This window comes from Sciurus carolinensis, chromosome 12 (assembly GCF_902686445.1).
Source record: "Sciurus carolinensis chromosome 12, mSciCar1.2, whole genome shotgun sequence".
Taxonomy (NCBI): domain Eukaryota; kingdom Metazoa; phylum Chordata; class Mammalia; order Rodentia; family Sciuridae; genus Sciurus; species Sciurus carolinensis.
The window spans coordinates 76956665-76975990 of NC_062224.1; the positions used below are offsets into that span (position 1 = coordinate 76956665).

Sequence of the window (19326 nt, forward strand, 5' to 3'; positions counted from 1 at the left end):
TGGTAGACATGGGAATTGCTTCTGTTGAATTCAGCCTTGTTTTTAATGTCAGTTTTATCCTTATAAGGATATTTTAAATATTATTCCAAGATCATCTTTGGCCCTATGGTTCTTGCTAACTTATCCTTAGATTGATTAAGTCCAATTTTCTACTAGTAGAAAATGAATTAATCTTCCATCGTAAGATACATACTGCAAATATTATCTGATGTGATTCAACAACTTTTTATCTCTTATAAACAAGAGTACCTATTCTATGCAAAATGCGGGCTTATAGCCTTCTTAGACCAGTGAAAACTTTAGAGGTGATTTATTTGTACTAGTCCTTAAGAGATGATGGGTAGAATTTAGATAGAGATAGAAGGTTAGAAGGGTGGGCATTTTGTGCAGTAATAACTATATGAACAAACACACAGAACTATAGTTTAGCACATGTGTAGGAATCAGTAAGTGATCTGTGATTGTATTAGATTGTTATCACTATAATAAATACCTGAGATAATAAATTTACAAAGAGAAAAGGTTTGTTTTGGCTCACAGTTTTAGAAGTTCTTATCCACATTAGAGCAGACCCATTGCTTTTAAGCCTCTGGAGTACTAGATGGCCATTGCAGGGGCATGTGGTGGAGCAATCCCACTCACTTTATCATGAGTCAAGGGGTAAAAGAGAGCAAAAGCAAGGGATGGGGTACCTTAATCTCCTCTGGGGGCATGCCCTTAATGACCTAATGATCCCTTTTAGGCCCTAGCTCTTAAAGGTTCCACCACTTCCCAATAGTGCCATGGGATGGGGACCTAGCCTTTAACACAGTGGCCCGTGGGGGCTACTTACCTAAACCATAGCAAGAATACAGCATGCATAAAGGAAAATTGTGGAAATAAGATTGGGAAGTAGAATCCAGATTTTGAAACTTTAAGAGTCAACCTAAATATTTGTATCCTCTTAAGTAACTTAAAGCCCAGTTCAAACAAAGTTAGACTTTAACAATCAGGGAAATTATTGACTCATATAATTGAACATCCAAAATAGGACAGGTTCCATGATGGACATTGCAATAACTCAAACTCTGCTTTTCTCAGTACTGCTCTCCCTTCTGTGTCAATTGCTTGCCTAGCTCGTAGATAGGTAACCCAGAAATTTGAGACTTCTCACTTCCATGAAACACAAAGACAAGAGGAAAAATAGATTGAATTTTTCAGGCAGTCTTCAATTTTCCCTACAGCCCCTGTAGAACTTTTATTATCATCTTGTCCCTAACTGGTTATGAGTTCATTCCTACATTCCAATTTCTGTAGCTGAAAGATCTGTATGTAATCACCAACTTTGGCATGGCCTTTTTGTGTGTGTTTGAACCCAGGGATGCTTAACCACTGAGCCACATCCCCAGCCCTTTTTATATTTTATTTAGAGACAGGGTCTCACTAAGTTGCTTCGGGCCTTGCTAGTTGCTGTGCCTGGCTTTGAATTCACGATCCTCCTGCCTCAGCTTCCCCAGTTGCTGGGATTACAGTTGTGCACCCCACACCCATCTGATATGGACTCTTAATGGGAAGATTCCAGGGCTACAACAGCTGTCTGAGTGAGAGCAGATTTGCAGTCATTTACATTGGGTGCATTTCTTTTATTCCTTTCCCCTGAGAGTAGGATTCCTAAGAATAGTAGGTGAATAGCTTAAAAAGTGGTACTTACACTGCAAAACTGTGTCAAAATAGTATTAAACCATCTAAAAGTAAAAACATAGTTATGTCATTCATTTAAAAATAAAATCTGATTTTCAGTTTTATTTTTTAGTTTTGAGGCAGCCCTCTAGTATCAGGATGAAGTGAATTAACCTTCCAAAACTTCCCAATGTTTAAGAGAAAGAAGCAACAAAATTTTGTGTGTGCAGACCATGCTGGCTAAAAACTGGGGTTTTATTCTGCTTGAACTCTGTCCCTTACATACATGAGATTTGAGTGGGGGATGGGGATATAGCTCAGTTGGTGAAGTGTTTGCCTCACAAACACAAGGCCCTGGGTTCAATCCCTAGCACCACCAAAAAAGAAAAGAGAGAGATTTGAGTGGAGTTGAAAATCCGAATTTGTGGCTCCCACTCTGGCCTTACTCCTATTGGGATTCCTCTTTTCCAGTTGCTATGGTCACCCTAATCTGTCCTCTGATTCTTAAACTAATAGGACTGACACATGTTTTTGTGTAAGTTAGAGCCTCCCTATGGGGCCCTGACTGAAATGTTCTTAGGTGAAAAGCTGTTTAAAAAAAAAAAGGAGGAAGTTGCCCATCTTCCAAAGCGGACTCTTCTCCAGTGCCTGCCTCGTTTAGTTCACCTTAGTGCATTCACTGATTACATTTTTATGTTTTGCCCAAAATTTATAGTCATTACCTATAATGACTTTGTCATTATAAGAAGCAGAACTTCTTTCTTGTTTTTTTAGTGGCTAGTAAGAGTCAGGGTGAATTATAGCTTGGAGAGGAGAGAGAATAGGTTTTGCTCACTTCTCTGGCCTTTTATTTTTAAAATAGGACTGCGTTATACAAAAATAATTATGTATGACGGTGCATGCCTGTAATGCCAGTGGCTCAGGAGGCTGAGGCAGGAGCATCTCAGGTTCAAAGCCAGCCTCAGCAACTTAGTGAGGCTGTAAGCATCCTAGCGAGATCCTGTCTCAAAATAAAAATTAAGAAGGGCTGGGGATGTGGCTCAATGGTTAAGCACCCTTGAGTCCAGTCCCTGGTACCAAATAATAAAGGAACCAGAATCACATTGCAGGACTTAATTATAAGATGCTTGTCTTTATGACTCAGAATGTTTTTACTAAATTAAGATTAATGTTGAAGATGGGCCACAAGTCTGTAATCCCAGCTATTCAGGAGGCTGAGGCAGGAGAATCTCAAGTTTGAAATCAGCCTAGGCAATTTAACTAGACCCTGTCTCAATATAAAAAGGGGGGTTGGGGATGTAGTTCAGTGTTGATCATCCCTGGTTTAATACCTAGTACCAGAAAGAAAAAAAAAAAGATAAATATTAAATGAACTAAGAGAACTCATGAATGGATCCCCAAGAGTATGGATCCACAGTGGCTTGGTCCCATTGAGAAACACTGCTGGCCATCATCTACAACTAAATGAGAGTTTTCTGACTTGGTTATTTTCTAGTTTAAAAATCTTATCAGAGGCATTCTCATAAATTTTTAGTGGAAATACAAACTGGTATAATCTTTGTGAAGACAATGTAGTGATATCTTTAAAAAATTACTAATGCATTTAACTTTTGAATTTCTCTTACAGATAAATTTACACAGATCATATATTTAAATTTACACACCTGTGAATGAACATCTGTGTGATGTTGTTCCTTGCCACATTGCTTATAATAAAAGATGAAAACTATTCAATAGGGAATAAGAATTTATTTTTTACCATCAAGAGATTACAATGAAAATTAGAAAATAGTTTTAACAGAATGATAGTACAAATATGAACTCTCAAAACTTGTAGGAGACAACCCTAAACAATTTAGTGAGAGACCCTGTCTTAAAATTTAAAAAATTAAAAGTGCTGGAGATGTAGCTTAGTGGTAAATTACCCCAGGGTTCAGTTTCCATTACCACTCCTGCCAAAAAAGAAAACAATAAAATTGTTCAACTTTGCCATTCTGATCAAGAAAAAAAGAAAAGAAAGAAAGCCTGCATTACTACTATAAGGAATGAAAAAGTGGGATTACCTCAAATCCTATAATTATTTGAAAGACAATAGAAGGACATGGAGTACAACATTTCCAGAACACAGAAAAAGAAGGGATACTTCCTACCTTGTTCATGAGCCCAGCATAACACTGATACCAAAGCCTGAACTGAGGACTTTATAAGAAACAAAAATGTACAGACAAACCTCTTATATGATTACAGATAGAAAACTATCTGAACCTAGCAATATATGAGAAATACATCATGTTATATAGCAAGAACATACATTCCAGGAATAAAAGTTTGGTTTAAAATCTAAAATCAATGTAATTTATCTTAACAGAATTAAAGGGAAAATTACATAAGCATTTCATTAGATGGAATTTTTTGATAAAATGCAACTCTTATTCATGATAAAAATAAAATACTCTCAGCAAACTGGGACTAGACATGGATTTCTTTAATCTGATTAATGTAGCTACAGAAAAAATCTACAGCAAGTTCCATATTTAATTGGATGTTTCCCCCTAAAAGATTAAGAATGAGGAAGAAGGATGCTCATTATCAGTACTTCTGTTCAACGTTGTAGTAAAGGTCCTACTTAGGGCAATTTGGGAAGAAAAATCAAGTGTACATATAGGAGAAGTGTTAACAAAATTGTCATTAGTTACATTAATTTGTCTTCCTAACTGCAAATTAAGATTATATAAGATTCCTTGGAGGATACACACATTAACTCATTCACAGACTTCTGCCCAACCTAACCTACATATGTAAATGGCAGATACCTAAGGAGACTTTTTATGGAAGTTAAGGAAAGGCTCTTCACAAAACTGACTTTCTCCTTATTAATCATCTTCATTTCATATCTATTCAAGTGGAGGTGGTGGCTTGAGACAGAAGGAGTGTGACCTTTTATAACCAGGTAGTTGAGATATAGCAGGGTGAGGATGTATGATCTTAACATGGTATGGTGAACATTGAACAATTTTCCATGGCATTTTGAAATTTTTAGCTCCTTGTTTCTGTATCTCTGAGTCTACCAGTGTTGCTATTAAAAGAGTCTTTAAAATCTCTGTCAGGGATTCATATTTTTAACACTTGGTAGCAACTATACTTTTACTTTTGTATGACTGACTTGAGGCTGACTTCATTGTTGCTCCAGTGGTAGAGGAAAAGAATGTGTATATGGGGGTGTGCATGTGTATATGCAGTGTGTGGGAAGTATCATATTATATGAAATAGTCACGGAGTGACAAATCCTCCTAACAAATGCAGATCCAGTTAGAGCTGTTACTGAACCCAAAGTAGTACAGTAATGCTTGCCCTGAGTGATCTGGCCACCAGTACTGACATTGTATAAGTGCCCTTGTAAGCACTTTACGTGTTTGACAACTTTGTAAGGTAAATCATTGTACTAGTCCTATTTTACAGATGAGGGAATTAAGCCATATCAAGGTTAAATGAATTTCCCAAGGTCACACAGCTGACAAATGATAGAACCAGGATTCAACCCCAGGCAGTCTGGGGTTGCACTCTTAATCACTATGCCACACTGCCTTTTGGGATTGTTTTTATTGTGCCTAAAAAGCAAATTCTTTCAGGGTCCCCAGGTACACCCCTACAAATCCCCACTGTTTTGTGAAGGGAATATCAGTCAGGGAGTACTCGCCTATTCAGTGAGTCATATCAGAACCTGGTGTAGGACTGGGGATATAACTCAGTTGGTAGAGTGCTTGCCTTGCAAGCACAAGGCCCTGGGTTCAATCCCCAGCACCGCAAAAAAAAAAAAAAAAAAAAAAAAAAAAAACTGTGGAGAAGGCAGAGGGGCAATTTTCTTTTGAAAAGAGATCTTTCAATTACTTAGTGTAGGTGTATGTTGTTGTTGTTTTGTTTATGGCACTAGAGATTTAACCCAGATGTGCTCTACCACTGAGCTCCACCCCCAGCTCCTCTGTATTTTTATTTTGAGACAGGATTTCACTTAGTTGCTGAGGCTGACCTTGAATTTGTAATACTCCTGCCTCAGATCCCAAGTTGCTGGGAACCACCCCTAGTAGTAGCATAAGTCTTAAAAGGGCTAAGAAATACAAGTCTTTTGGATGCTTTCATGTACTGTAAGCAGTTCCAATGTTTTTAATTAGTTAAGACTTTCTTCAATTCATCTTTCTGTTGTTGGCTCATTTAGAGTAGGGGGAAGCTCTAAATGAGTTCTGATAAGGGATTTTATAGCTGCAAGTCCAAACCTGAAATTTCTGGACTTTAAGATCTCCTATTCCATTAAAATATTCAGTCAACCAAAACATTCTATACTGTTGCTTTGGAGAAATGTAGTCTTACATTTTGGGAAACAGAAAGATGATTAAGATTGGGAAAGTTATTTTCTATGCAGATAAAACAATTTGGTTCCTTTTCATTCTTTTACATTTTGAATGCAAAATTTGAATCAAAGCTGTATGAGTTCTTGAAATTGACTTTAATAGATTTTTCATACTACACTTTTTTCTTCTTTCCTCTCTTCCTTTTCTTGTTCAGTAACATGTAACTTCTTTCCTCTCTTCCTTTTCTTGTTCAGTAACACGTAACTTTGGGTGTTAAAATGTACCTAATTTGATATTTAAAAGTTTGAATAGCAAAAAAAAAAAAAAAAGAATCTGATTATAATGTAATTCATAATAATGTTCCTTCTGATTATTCCCCCCCAAACTGTTGACTAATGACCTTGGTAAATTTTTTTTAAAGCTTTTAAAGGAGTCTGAGTATAGTTATTCTGTTTTTTTGAAAGCCTTTGTATTTCTTTATTTAACTGGTCTGGACACTGTGTTCTACTGATTCTGCTCTATAAGTTGTTTACTGTTCTTATGATGGAATGCATCATTATAATTTTTAAATTCTTACTAAGTAACTGACAAATTTTGCCAAAACCCAAAATAGCAAGCTAGACCCTTTTGAGAAATGGCAAATGATAGGCCCTAAACAAAGATAAAACAAGCATTTTTGAGCTTCCAGAAATAACAGGAGAGCTTCTCAAAAGAGGTGTTGGTGGATTGAATTCATCTACTTTCATATCTCCCACAAAACGGAGAATGGGAATTTTACTTTCCTTTTTTCCCAAAACCCCAGTAAAATAACACTCAGTGGGATTTTTTAAAGGTGTAAGCCCACAAGGAAGAAAAGAACAGTATGGAAGACAATGGCAACAAACCTTGAGAAGTTGGAAAACAGTTGAAGCAGTAAATAATATGACAAAATCCTCAGCCATCTGTGGGAAGCCAGGAGCCCACCTGATTATACCTTAGAACTTCCAAAAGACTGGCAGCATCAGTACCCATAGCAGTGAGGTTAAAATGTTGCTAAGTTTGGGCAGATTGGTAGAAATATGTTTAGGAAGAACTATAAACCCCTACCCTACACCCCACAGCTGGTTGATAATTTTTTCCCTACCCTGGCAAATACTGGAGGTTTACTCTAGAGAAATAGAAACTCTGTACTGATGAGCAGCAACCCTGCTGAGGCAGAGTTTCCAACATGAAAACAGTACAGCAAAGTAATGTCTGCGTGCTGAATGCTGAGATTCCCAGCCCTCTCTCTCTGGCTACCAGAATGCTTCCCTCTCAAGGCAGGAAATCAGAGGCTCTTTCTCTGGAGAAGTGAAGGAGTTTTCTGTGGCCCAGCCAGTGGACTCCACTTGAATGCAGAAGGCATTTACAACTAACATCTGTAAATGTGAGCAAACAACACTGAATCAGGTAACTAGTGATCCAGCCAGCCAGAACTCTGAAAGATAGAGACTGAAACAAATCTAGGACGTGACTTAGAGAAACAAAAGCAATACAGGGGAAGACAGTGACTGAAAATCATAATAGTACATTGGAGTTCATTGACCCTTTTTTCTTCTTTTCCATTATAATTTTGAAAACGTTTCATAACAATAAGATATTGAAACAATAATAGAATACTCTAAAAAAGGAACATTATGAGTTCTAGAAATTAAAAATACAATAAAAAAATAAAAACTCAGTAAAATATTTAGAAATTAAATAAGAAATCTCCTAGAAAGGACAACCAAAGATAAGAGATGGAAAAATGGTTTTTAACTCTGAATCCTATGTCTAGCCAAATTATCAACCAAAGTTGAAGACTGTGTTAGTGTGAGCTTTCTGTCTCTATAACTAAATACCTAAGATAATCAACTTATAAAGAGAAAAGGCTTATTTTGGCTCAGGGTTTTAGAGGTTTCAGTTCACAAATAGTTGACCCCATTGCTTTTGGGCCTTTGACAAGGCAGCACATCATGGTGGGAAAATATGATGAAGCAAAATCACTCAACTCATAGCCAAAGAGCAAAGAGAAAGGAAGGGGAGGAGGTCACCTCCAATGACCTAAAAGCCTCCCAGTAGGCCCCACCTCTTAAAGGTTCCACTACCTTCCAATAGCACCTTCCTAGGGCCCATGCCTCCAATACTTGGGTCTTTGGGGGACATTTAGAATCCAAGCTATATAGCAAGACAGAAAAAAAGACATTGGCAAACTTGTAAGATATCAAGTACTTTCACAAGAAACCACTAGAGAATGTGCTCCATCAAAATGAATAGAGAAAAAGAAAGACAAGGTATAGAAAATATTGTATCTATTTTAGGAGTACAGGGCATCACCAGGATGGTAGCAAGAGGACTTCAGAGAATGAAAATTACAGGCATCAAATCCAGAGTGTGGGTAAAAATCTTAAAATTTTACTCAAATAGTCCTGCATATTTATGTGTACATTGTCTCTGGCTGTTTTCACACCACAAGGCAAAATCGAACAGATGTGAGAGAGACCAAATTACCAACAAAGCCTATAATTTTTAAAAATTTTTTGTTTTATGTATTTATTTATTTACTGGGATACTAGGTATTGAACCCAGGGGTACTTAACCACTGAGTCACATCCCCAGCCTTTTAAATTTTTTATTTTGAGACAGGTCTTGCTAAGTTGCTTAGGCCCTTGCTGAGGTTGGCCTTGAATTTTGTGATCTTTCTGCCTCAGCCACCAGAGTCACTGGGATTATAGGCAGGAGCTACTGCATCCAGCAAGCATAGAGAGTATTTTCTCTCTAGTCTTTTAAGAAAGTTTGTGGGCCCAAACTAGAGAACTGATTCTGGATAATTGGCTGGCATCTTGTGGTTGAATCAGTCATCTGTACATAGAAAGTAATACACATAAAAATAATATAATTGCTTAATCCAGGGAAAATAAAGATTGGGCAAGAAAGGAAAAGTAACCACAATTTACTACACATGATTTAACTATGAATATATTTGATTATAATACAGAACCTAAGTTTTATATTATATTAAATACCTCATTGAATTTACTGCATAGTTGATTGGGATGATGGGAAGGATGCATATGTCTGGTGAGAACAGGAACAGAGAAGAACTTAATCATCTTCTATTAGCAGGAAGTTAGTAGATAAGGTCTAAAACTAAAGAAGAAACACAGTGACAAATACCAGGTTAATTGGCTAAAAGAGGTGAATAGTGTTTTGGTAACCATTTCCAATCAGTGTAAAAGTTGCTATTTATGAAACCATTATTATGGTACAATTAGTGAAAAGCCACCAATTGGGGCAGATTCAATCTGGTTCTCAGACTTTCCTGCCAAAGAAAGATCATTGCTAAGATGTATCATGGTGCCTAGCATTTAGTAAAATGATTGAGCTTGTTCTGCTTAGCTTCATTTTAAAACTTCATCTGTTCTACATACTGCTCCCACTTAACATCTGGAAACATAGAAAGACATAATTATTCTCAGTAAAAATTCCTAAATATAGGAATTCTAAAAGATTTTTTTCAGCCTTTCGAACTGGACCTAACACATGATAGGTTAGTGCATGTTTGAATGAACAAATAAATGAACTATAATGAACAACAACTTCAAAAGCCAGAACATCCTTAGAAAACTCAGAACAATCCTTAGAAAAGCAAAGGTGGAGCTGGGCACAGTGGCGCACGCCTCTAATCCCAGCGACTTGGGAGGCTGAGGCAGTCAGCTAGATAAACTAGATAATCTCTAGTTCAAAGCCAACCTTGGCCAAAACAAGGCACTAAGCAACTCAATGAGACCCTGTCTCTAAATAAAATACAAAAAAAAAAAAAAACTAGGGCTAGGGATGTGGCTCAGTGGTTGAGTGCCCCTGAGTTCAATCCCTGGTACCCAAAAAAAGAAAAGCAAAGATGGTTCTTTAAGTTTATTCAGCTTCTCATTACTACTAAACCTAAGTTGTGGTTCTGAATGATTTTCACTTCTGAATTAAAGAATGTCCTTTTTCTTCCTAACCCTTGGTAGGATCTTTCCAGTTAAAGATGTACCCCTGGAGACTGATGACCTTGCCAATTGGCTTTATCAACGCTTTATTGAAAAAGAAGACCTCTTATCACATTTTTATAAAACAGGTACACATTATCTTCTATCATGTACATTTCTGAAATTACCAGAAATCTTAAAGGTAGACTTTAGGGAAGATAACCATTTTTCAAAGCTTTAGATGCCCTAAAGAAATAAAAAGTGTTTCTATATTTAAGATATGTCAACTTATAAGTTCTATAAAGAAAAATTTATGTTAAGTTTGCTCTCCGTTAGCCTGAGTATGATGTCACATGGATCCAAGTCAAGAGAGTACACAAGAGAATCTGTGAACAACTGCAGTAACACATGTGCAGTCATAGGGGGCATTTGATGTACTGTATGAGACAGAGAGAATGTGTGTGTGTGTGTGTATGTGTTGCTAGGGATCAAATCCAGGATCTTACCTATGATAGGCAGATGCTCTATCACTGAGCTACATCCCCAACCCTACATGGTGAGATTGTTTTATGAAGTAGCAAATAACATTAGTGTTTTGGCATTCTATTTGATTATTTAAATAATATCATTGTATCTATTCGAGGCCATTTTTAACTGCAGTTTTACTGACTTGTTCTTTACATGAAAAGATAAAGTTCACTTTTTAAGTTTTCATGGATAAAAACTTAGTCTTTTATCCTTAAGAGGAAAAAAAAGTTTATTTAGTCTAAGGTCCCTTGTAAATATTCTCTGCACCCTAAAAAAAAACTATAGTGCAGGGGCTAGGGCTATAGCTCTGTTGGTAGAGTGCTTACCTTGCAAGCACAAAGCCCTGAGTTCAATTCCCAGCACTGCAAAAAAAAAAAAAAAAAAAAAAAAATATGAGGAGGGAAGGAGAAGGAAAAAGAAAGGAAGTTAGGAAAGAAGGAAATTACCATTAGAACAACACCCATCCCAGCCCTGGTACTACCAAAATGCTTTCATGAATTGTTAAGTTGTGTAGCATCTTAATAGGGAAAAAAAGGTTTACAGAAAGTTGTCCTTGATCTGAGAATGGCCTTGGTGTTTTAGTTTAACAGAAGACTGAGAAGGTATGGATGATAGAGACCAACCTTTCTCAACCTCAATTTCTTACCTTCATATATTTGACCTAAAATGTAGCAACAATAGTAGAAGCCTCTTTTTAAGAAAACTATTTGCATATTAGACCTTGAAACTTGAAAGTACACTCTGTAAATTGCTTGTGAGCAGCAAATCCCCTCTTGAATCAGCTTACACTGGGAGATTATCAATAAGGACAGAGATTGTTTGAATGCTGAAGAGAGTTAAAGATGAACTTAGGTAAAATGGTTCTGCAACTCTCTGGCTTTCCAGAAAAGAATTTAAAGGTATCTGTTTGCTTTGTATTTTTTCTTTTTATTATTAAGACATATTCCATAAATTCTACTGCCTTTTAAAAATATTATCAGTGTTGTGTAACCACTTTTTTGTGGCCAAAAAGCATGATATTTTCAAATAAAGGGATTCGAATAAAATTATATTGTTTCAGAAATTATTTGGTATCAATTTCACAGATCCTATGTCCCAACCACTGTGGAAATGTCTAGGGATACAGGGAAAAGGCTACCAGAGTACCTGTTCTCATGCAAATTTTTCTTCTATGGAGGACAGACAGTAAGTAAGTCTGTAGATAGGATAGATGAGACCATTACAGATTGTGGAAAATTCCAGGAAGGAAATAAACCTGGAGGAGAGAGTGACAAGGGCCAGGGGTGGCATTTTTTTCTGATGTGGGAAGGATGCTGATGAACCAGCCATTCACTGAGGAGGAGGGTAAAGGCAAAGGCTAGGACGAGGAAAGGACTGAATAGCTTGGAAATTGTATTTCAAATGAGATATCTTTTCAGGAGCAATGGAAAATTACAAAAGACTTTCAAATTAAATTAATATTCAACTTTTATTCCAGGAGACTAGCCATTACAGTATTACAGTAAACAAATTAATGTTTCTGTCTTGTCTTTCAGGAGCCTTTCCACCTCTCAAGGGTCAGAAGGAAGCTGTTTCCAGGGAGATGAACCTCAGCAACACGTGGTTATTTCTTATATACTCTTTTGCAGTGTTGTCAGCCTGTATGTGGTACAGCATCATTGAGTATTTTTACCATTGCCTATTTTAGGAATTGACTTGGACTTGTCAAGGTCACCATAGGAGTTCAGACTTTCATGAGTGTGCATTATTTTACATGTGCAAATCAGAATATATAAAAGAAGCAAAGGAAATTCAGTGGATGAATTAATATTTATCCCCCTTTGGGATATTTTAAAACTCTATTAAAATGAGAATCAGTAATATAATGACCTGCTAATATATTTTAAGAACTTTTCATGTTTTAAAGAGATAAACTCTACCACATATAAGCAAACATCACAATTGGAGAAGAGGAAATCATAAAATCATCCTAGAAGACTATCTGAAAGAAACTGTTGCCACAGATCAACTTGGTCATTTAGTTCAAGCTCAAAATTTGTGTTCATCTCTTCTAGCTAACAGTCCCTATTAGATCAGTGTACCACAGCGCCCCCATCTCCACCCATTTGGGCTGTGGTACTACTAGCCATGAGGGGAGCTGGGGGCACCTCCCAAAGAGTGGTTTCCCTGTTGCTTGAAGTAACAAACTTCAGTCCTCAGCACCTGCCCAGATACAGTGTGATATTCTCTGTGGAGGAGAACCATTGTCCCCCGAACATCTCCTGACATAGGCTCTGATCTTAAGAAGGCTAACTCAGTTCAGCACCATGTTTACATGCACTAGTGCTTTTCTTTCCACCAGGGTAGGGTGGGGTGGGGGCATCACCCAGTTTCTTTTTTTGTATAGAAGGCATATCATAGATTGATAATTGTATTTTACAAAATGCACCTTTATCAGATGCCAATATAGCAAAGGGTAGTAACATAACCTGAAGATAAAAGTAAGCCTCATCAGTGAGTGGGCTTCCCAGGGGGCTTTCCTGTCTCTTCGAATTTGCCCACAGCTGCTCTCCAGCACCATCCTGCTTTGGGCACCTCCCTGATGGGGTGACCCTATTTGTAGCTAGAGGCTCCCTGCACCCCTTTTGACATAGTAGCACTAAATGCATTTGGGGATGATTGAACAAATTAATGTAAAACATTTAAATGATCAGTTTAAGGGAAAATAGACTAGTTCTTTAGGAAAATAAGAGCCAGAGCCAGACATTGGCTTATACTGCTGACTGGTTCTCAAGTGACTTCCTTCCAAACCTGTACAAACAGCAGTGTGTTCTAGCATTGTATCAAGGAGCTGCCCCTCTCAGGGTGAGTGTAACCAGGAGAGAGACCTGCACAAAAGGCTCCCCAATCTCTTCCAATTGCTTTTGAAGAGGGTAACATCAAGTTTCTGTTATTTCTAGAAAACTTTTTTTTTTTTTTGCCGGTATGTTTATGTAATTTACCTCACAGGAGAACCAAACTCTTCTCAAAAAATGCTGGCACTGCATCAGTGTTGAAATTGAGGATGTTTTTCGGCTTAGGATTGTAAGATTAAGATCTAATAAGTCAGTGGTAGTTTTCTGTGATATGAGCACTGTAGACTCCCCTGTTGTCACTAGTCACACAAATAACAATTCTGAGAAGTAGGCTATAAAAAAAAAAAATAAACAAAGGCTAATGTTTTCTGTTTTCCAGTAAACCAAAAAAAGATGTGAATTTTCCCACTGTTGTATGGGAAAGATAAAGCAATGCCAAATAAAAGCCCACAGCAGCTTCATCTTTAGGATAACTTAGCATATGTGAAAGAGAAGGATGCATTAACTGAAATACCTCATTGAATATTATATTATACTATTAAAATGCAGAAGGCAGTTTTGATATGTTTGGTTTGGTAATAATTGTTATAAAATGCAATTTTTTTGAAACTGAAGCATTTCATTTATGTGTTCTACAGTGACAGTGAATAACTGAGACCAGTCTCGCTTACAAGGTGTCAGTGATGATAGGAAGCCAAAGAGAAGCTCAATGATGTTTCTGTTTGAGATCCAGCAAACATTACTTAATTACAAGATGAAATGAAATTGTTCATTTGAGACATTAGCCATCTGGGGAAAGGTTGCTCACTCTTTAATATACTTATGTACAGTCCTAGCTAGTAGACCTTTCCCTCATTGCAAAGCAAGCCACGTGGTAGAGTGGACAGTTCTCCTATTTTTTAAAAAAATGTATACATAAATGTGGCCTAGAGCCACTTTTGACATCGCTGTGCTCCAAAGGAACATGACACTGTTAAATATACTGTACACATTAAACTTCCCTGTAAGATGCTTTATTTTTCAAGTGCAGTGTCATTTCCACAGTCTCTCTAGATGTATGAGTTAATTTTTGAAAATTGATCCATGAGTTGTAAAATAGATGTGTATTTGATCTGCCCTGCCCCTCTTTGATTTTCTAACATGTTCTCTCTCTTCCATTGCAAAATGTATTTGTTTGAGAGTCTTGATAGTGCTTTCCTTGTTAGTAACTGGAGTTCACCTGCTGTACTAGGAGTAAAGAGAGAATCAGTATTCTTTTATGGCAGTCTGGGGAAGCAACAATACGCCACTATACAGAACTGAATAAAAATTCCTATTTGTACTTTCTTTTTAAAGTGAAAGGAGGTTATACATTTTGTCAAGGGGAAATAAAATTATGCCAGTGTTATACCAGTGGTTCCTTAGAATCTCAGCACTTCTTGATCTCAGCTGCCTAGATTCCCACAGCAGCCAGAGTTGAGAGCTCACTGTTGGCATCTTGGTATCACCAAGAAACAGTGATGGAACATCTGCTTGGCCACAACCAGGTTCAGTGACTACAAAAGTGATCAAGCCAGCTAGTCACTCTTAACTTCAGAAACAATTATCGGTGTTGAAATATACACTTATGATAAGTGAACTTATAAGCAATAGAGGGTAAAGAAAAATTATAGATAGAAAATGATGTTTTGGGTGAGCAAATTAGTTGGTCGAGAATTTAAACAAAAATTTTTTTTTTTAAAGATAGCTGAGTTCAGATCTGTCGTATCATTAAATAGTTTTTGGTATTCAACCAATCCTTAATTTTTCACAGTAAAGGAACTAAAGATTACTGGATAATTAATTAATTATTGGATACTTGATCCAGTTATAAGTCATAGGGAAGTCAAAGATATGATTCCTGAAGGAGTTTGAAGTTTTGCTCTTCATCAAACTTTTTCTTCCTTCTAGGGATGCTTGCTAATTAAAAAAATGATTTGAATTGTTTATTAGCTTCTCTTGACTGTGTATTTAGGACTATTAATAAGTAGTGAAATAACACGGAAAGACAGCTGTCAGGAAGAAAAAATTCCAAAGCCTGAATAAATCCCTGGGCTGGAAAAGGCATCCCTGAATATCAACTATATGTCGTACCATTTTTCTCAGCCTTTTTATCAAAATGAAGTCTTACATCACCCATGTAAGCCTCAGAACATCATTCTAGTGTTGCTGCCGTCGACTGATGCTGAGAATGGCATTCATCTTTGCTCATGTTGCTCACTTGTGGATTTGTCTTAGTAGTGTTTGACAATCACTTCTCTGAAGACTCTTCTGAACTAGTTGGTCCTGGTTATAATCATAGAACGTAGTCTTTAATCATGGGTAGTCTTCTTGTATTCTTTTTATATTTAAAAAGGAAATATTTTATTTGCACTACTGAATAGGAAGAGTTAACTGTTTTCTTCGTTCTTTTTTCGAAGTCACTACATAGGACTTCACTCCAGAGTTACCATGGAGTGTGTTCAGCTCTGGTCCACAAAGGATGGATAAAAATGGTTTGTTTAAAATTTATATATATATATATATATATATATATATATATATATATATATATATATATATATATACTTTTTTTCTTTTTTTGCCCTGCAGAGCTATGAGATTTACATCTGTTAATTTGTCAGGCAAAGTCAAAAGGAGCACAGGGCAGCAGGTATACTAGTTCATTTTATGAGGGGTAGAGACTAAGATGTTTGGGACCAAAATACCTAAGTTGGGAAACTCTGTATCGCCGAAGAGCCGGTGTACTCTGGAGCAGTCATTGCTTGGTGCTTTGTTGTAATCATTTTGCACCAGTCCCCAACAAGTAGGAACTGGGCCCTGGGAAAACGCTGAGGGTGCTGATCTGTTGGGGGAAGGTGACTGTAGCCATTTGGAAGACTAAATATGAGTTTTTCTGTAAAATGTCCATCTGAGATTTTTACATTTAATATTTTTAAAACAGTTTAAAGAGCAAAAAAAATGTTAAGTGTATTCTAATTGCAAAGTATGCACACATTTTGGATGGCTTTATTTTTATTGTGTAAAACTGTTGGACACATGACTGTGATGCACAAATTCTTTACATGTAAGGAGTCTATGCATTTTACAGTAACTTATTTTATAATTGGGTAATGAGACAGTTATACTTTAAACTGCCATTATTTTTATTAATTGCTTTCATTTTCTTTAGTTATTACAAAGTTGTATTTATTTTATACAGATGGATTTTCATTTTCTTGATGCCGTAATGTTTACTTCAGCTTGTTTGACCTTTCTTGTGTATTTGCATGTTGTAATGTGTGATAAGAATGAATGTAAAGGCTGTGGCAACTGTAATTATTTTTGTAAAGGGCTGGTCACACATGGATCTGGTTTATGAATGCATTCGGGATGATTTTAATAACCAGATCGCCTTTTCAGAAATTTAGACATGAACACCAAAAGAAGCATTTTTCTCAGCAAAAATTAATAGCTGGTTCTATTTTTTTTTAACCTAGAGAAAATAAAGTTGATTTTTTCCAAGTACAGTGCTTTAATTCTTAGCAGTGGGAATGGTGTGTCTGTGTCATACTGGAGATGTTTGAGCATTAACACCTTAGGCCTGTGCTTAAAGCCCACCCTGCAGTAGCGTGCTGGGAGTAGGCTGAAACACCCAATGAGAAAATGCTGCACCTCCTGTTCTGGGTCAGAGGATCTGACCCCTCCTCTTCATTCTCCTGGTTAAGTGGTGTGCCAATAAGTGTTTAACAGTCCACTGTCTCAGAAAAAATATATGCAAGTGTACACAAATTTGTACAAATTTTCCTGATAGCAAGGATGTATGACACAAATAACAAAAATAAAATAAAACACCATATAAACTCCACATAGCTAGTTGATTTTCACAAGATTCCTAATTGCTTTTTTCTGAACCTTTAGCCAACCTACAATTGCATTTCAACATGAGTTTAATTATGGCGTTACATCCTACTCCACTTACTCATCTCCCAGAAAATTTGCTGTCATTCAACCTACAATGTGATCTACTCTTAAACTCCTTCTTACCCTTAATACAAGACCACTTTTTAGTTTCAGCACTAATTACAAGTTTATATAATTTTAATAACAGTCATTTAACAACTGCTGGCAAAACCTTGAAATTTAATGATTGGTCCTTGGGAGCCAGTCGGAGATGTCACCAGCACACCATTGCCCTGTTCTTTTTGTTTCATTTTGTTTTAGTTATTAATGTTGAATAATCTTCTTCTGGTTAATTTGCTCACTGTTCTGAGAAAATTTCTGTTGACCCTAGCAGGGACTTGAATGGTAGGAAAAGCCTGAATGGTAAGATCAGTCCTACCACATGAACTTTTGGTTTTGAGGAATCTAACAAAAGCAAACTTTGCCCGAAGTACAGGAGAAGCGTATATTTCTCAAGTTGGTTTTATGCTCTCATTTCTCAAAGCTAAGTAAATGTGGTATAAGCATCTCTAACATTTTGTTTTAAGCATGTAAAACCTCAGTTGTTTAATTTCTTGTGGAATATGTTTGATCCCACTAAAAAATTTAAAATATTTTGCACAATCTACCAAATAAGTTCAATAATTACAGTTCAGTCTACCTCTTTTTTATGGCTGGATTTAGGCTACTGTTTTGGTGAGGTTCTAATTTCTTTTCCCCCAGAGGTGTTTTATATGGAAGACAGAACAGATTGGGGGCAGAGGTAGAATGCAGATTTGAAGCACCCAGAGATCTATCGCTGACCAGCCCTTTTCCTCATAAGTTGGGCAAGGGTGGGGTGGGGGGATTGTTTGTAATTCCCACTTAATATGAAAATGTTTGTTTTTAAAATGTTTCTTCCTGCTGGAAAAAAAAAAAGTGTATTTTTAAATGGAAAAACAGAATCCTCTTTTGGCTCTAAGAAGTCAGCTGTGTGAACAGGTGTGACCATATCATAACATGCTGATATGATAGAAATCAATAAATTTTTACCTCTCAGGATTTGGCAACATTGTTCTTAAATGCTTAGACTTGAAAAAAAATAAATCTCTACAGTTTCTGTCATACGGAAACAGAAATAAGAATGGAACATGGAAAGAGGATGGGCTGACCACTGGAAATGAGACAGGCTCCTTTCATAATCAGAAAAATACTCTTAATTAGGTCTGATTAAACCCACTGTGCATAGGAAGAGATGAGACTGTTTTCTGCTAGAAAGCATGGCACATTTTGCGGGGGTGCAGACCTGCCCTTGGATTACTTTTTGCCCTTCAGGTGTGAAACTAGAGCTGGAGAAGAGGCTCCTACTCCTTACTCACTGAGGGCAAGAGAGGACTCAGCCATGCTTGTGATTGTAGCAGCTTAGCGGTGTCATTGATAAAACATGGGGCTGAGATACTGCGTCTAAAATATCAATGATTGCATCTTCATTGCTTTAATTTTTTTGTGCAAAAACTTCTTGAACTCTTAATCTGTAGTTTTCTTTGGGTTGACACTCAGCTGATGGAAAATTGAGGGAAAAGAAATTAGGTATCTAGAAGGGGAGAGATCAGAAGAGCTTGGAGTACCTGGAAGAGGAACCCAAGTGTTGGGAGACAAAGGGAAGGCCAGAGGCTGCTGTTCACAAGCAGATGCATACACAAAGATTTTCAAGGAATATTCAAACAGATGATTATCAAGAAAATCAACTTCCATGTGAATTCGGTTTTAAGAGTGCCATTCCTGAACCATACTCATCTGTGAGAATCCTCCCATTTCAGGTAACTGCCCCCATTTACAGGAGAAAGGCATACCTCACAGCCATTCAGCATTTCCCTCAAGGCTGCCCAACAAAGGAACAATTCAAAATATTGGTGACACAAATGATCCTTTAAATCAAGACATTATTGTGTAGGCCACAATAGAACTTTTTGTCTTCCCTGATTTGTACACACTCTAATAAGGACAAAGGATGGCGTTAGAAATGGGGCATGTGGGCCTGTATTGGATATATTGAATTCTGATATCTTTCGT

General features: G+C 36.9%; 1 protein-coding gene across 5 annotated transcripts in view; it reads left to right on the plus strand.

The window, feature by feature from the left end:
* The window catches only part of Lpgat1 (lysophosphatidylglycerol acyltransferase 1), a 99716-nt gene extending 84416 nt beyond the window's left edge, over positions 1 to 15300 (plus strand). For all 5 annotated transcript variants that reach the window (XM_047520569.1, XM_047520567.1, XM_047520568.1 and 2 more), the window contains 2 exons: positions 10016 to 10122; positions 12037 to 15300. In XM_047520569.1, the coding sequence (XP_047376525.1) occupies positions 10016 to 10122; positions 12037 to 12188 (259 nt within the window). In that variant the 3' untranslated portion in view covers positions 12189 to 15300. The remainder of the gene's footprint in view (positions 1 to 10015; positions 10123 to 12036) is intronic.
* Positions 15301 to 19326: the final 4026 nt, after the last annotated feature.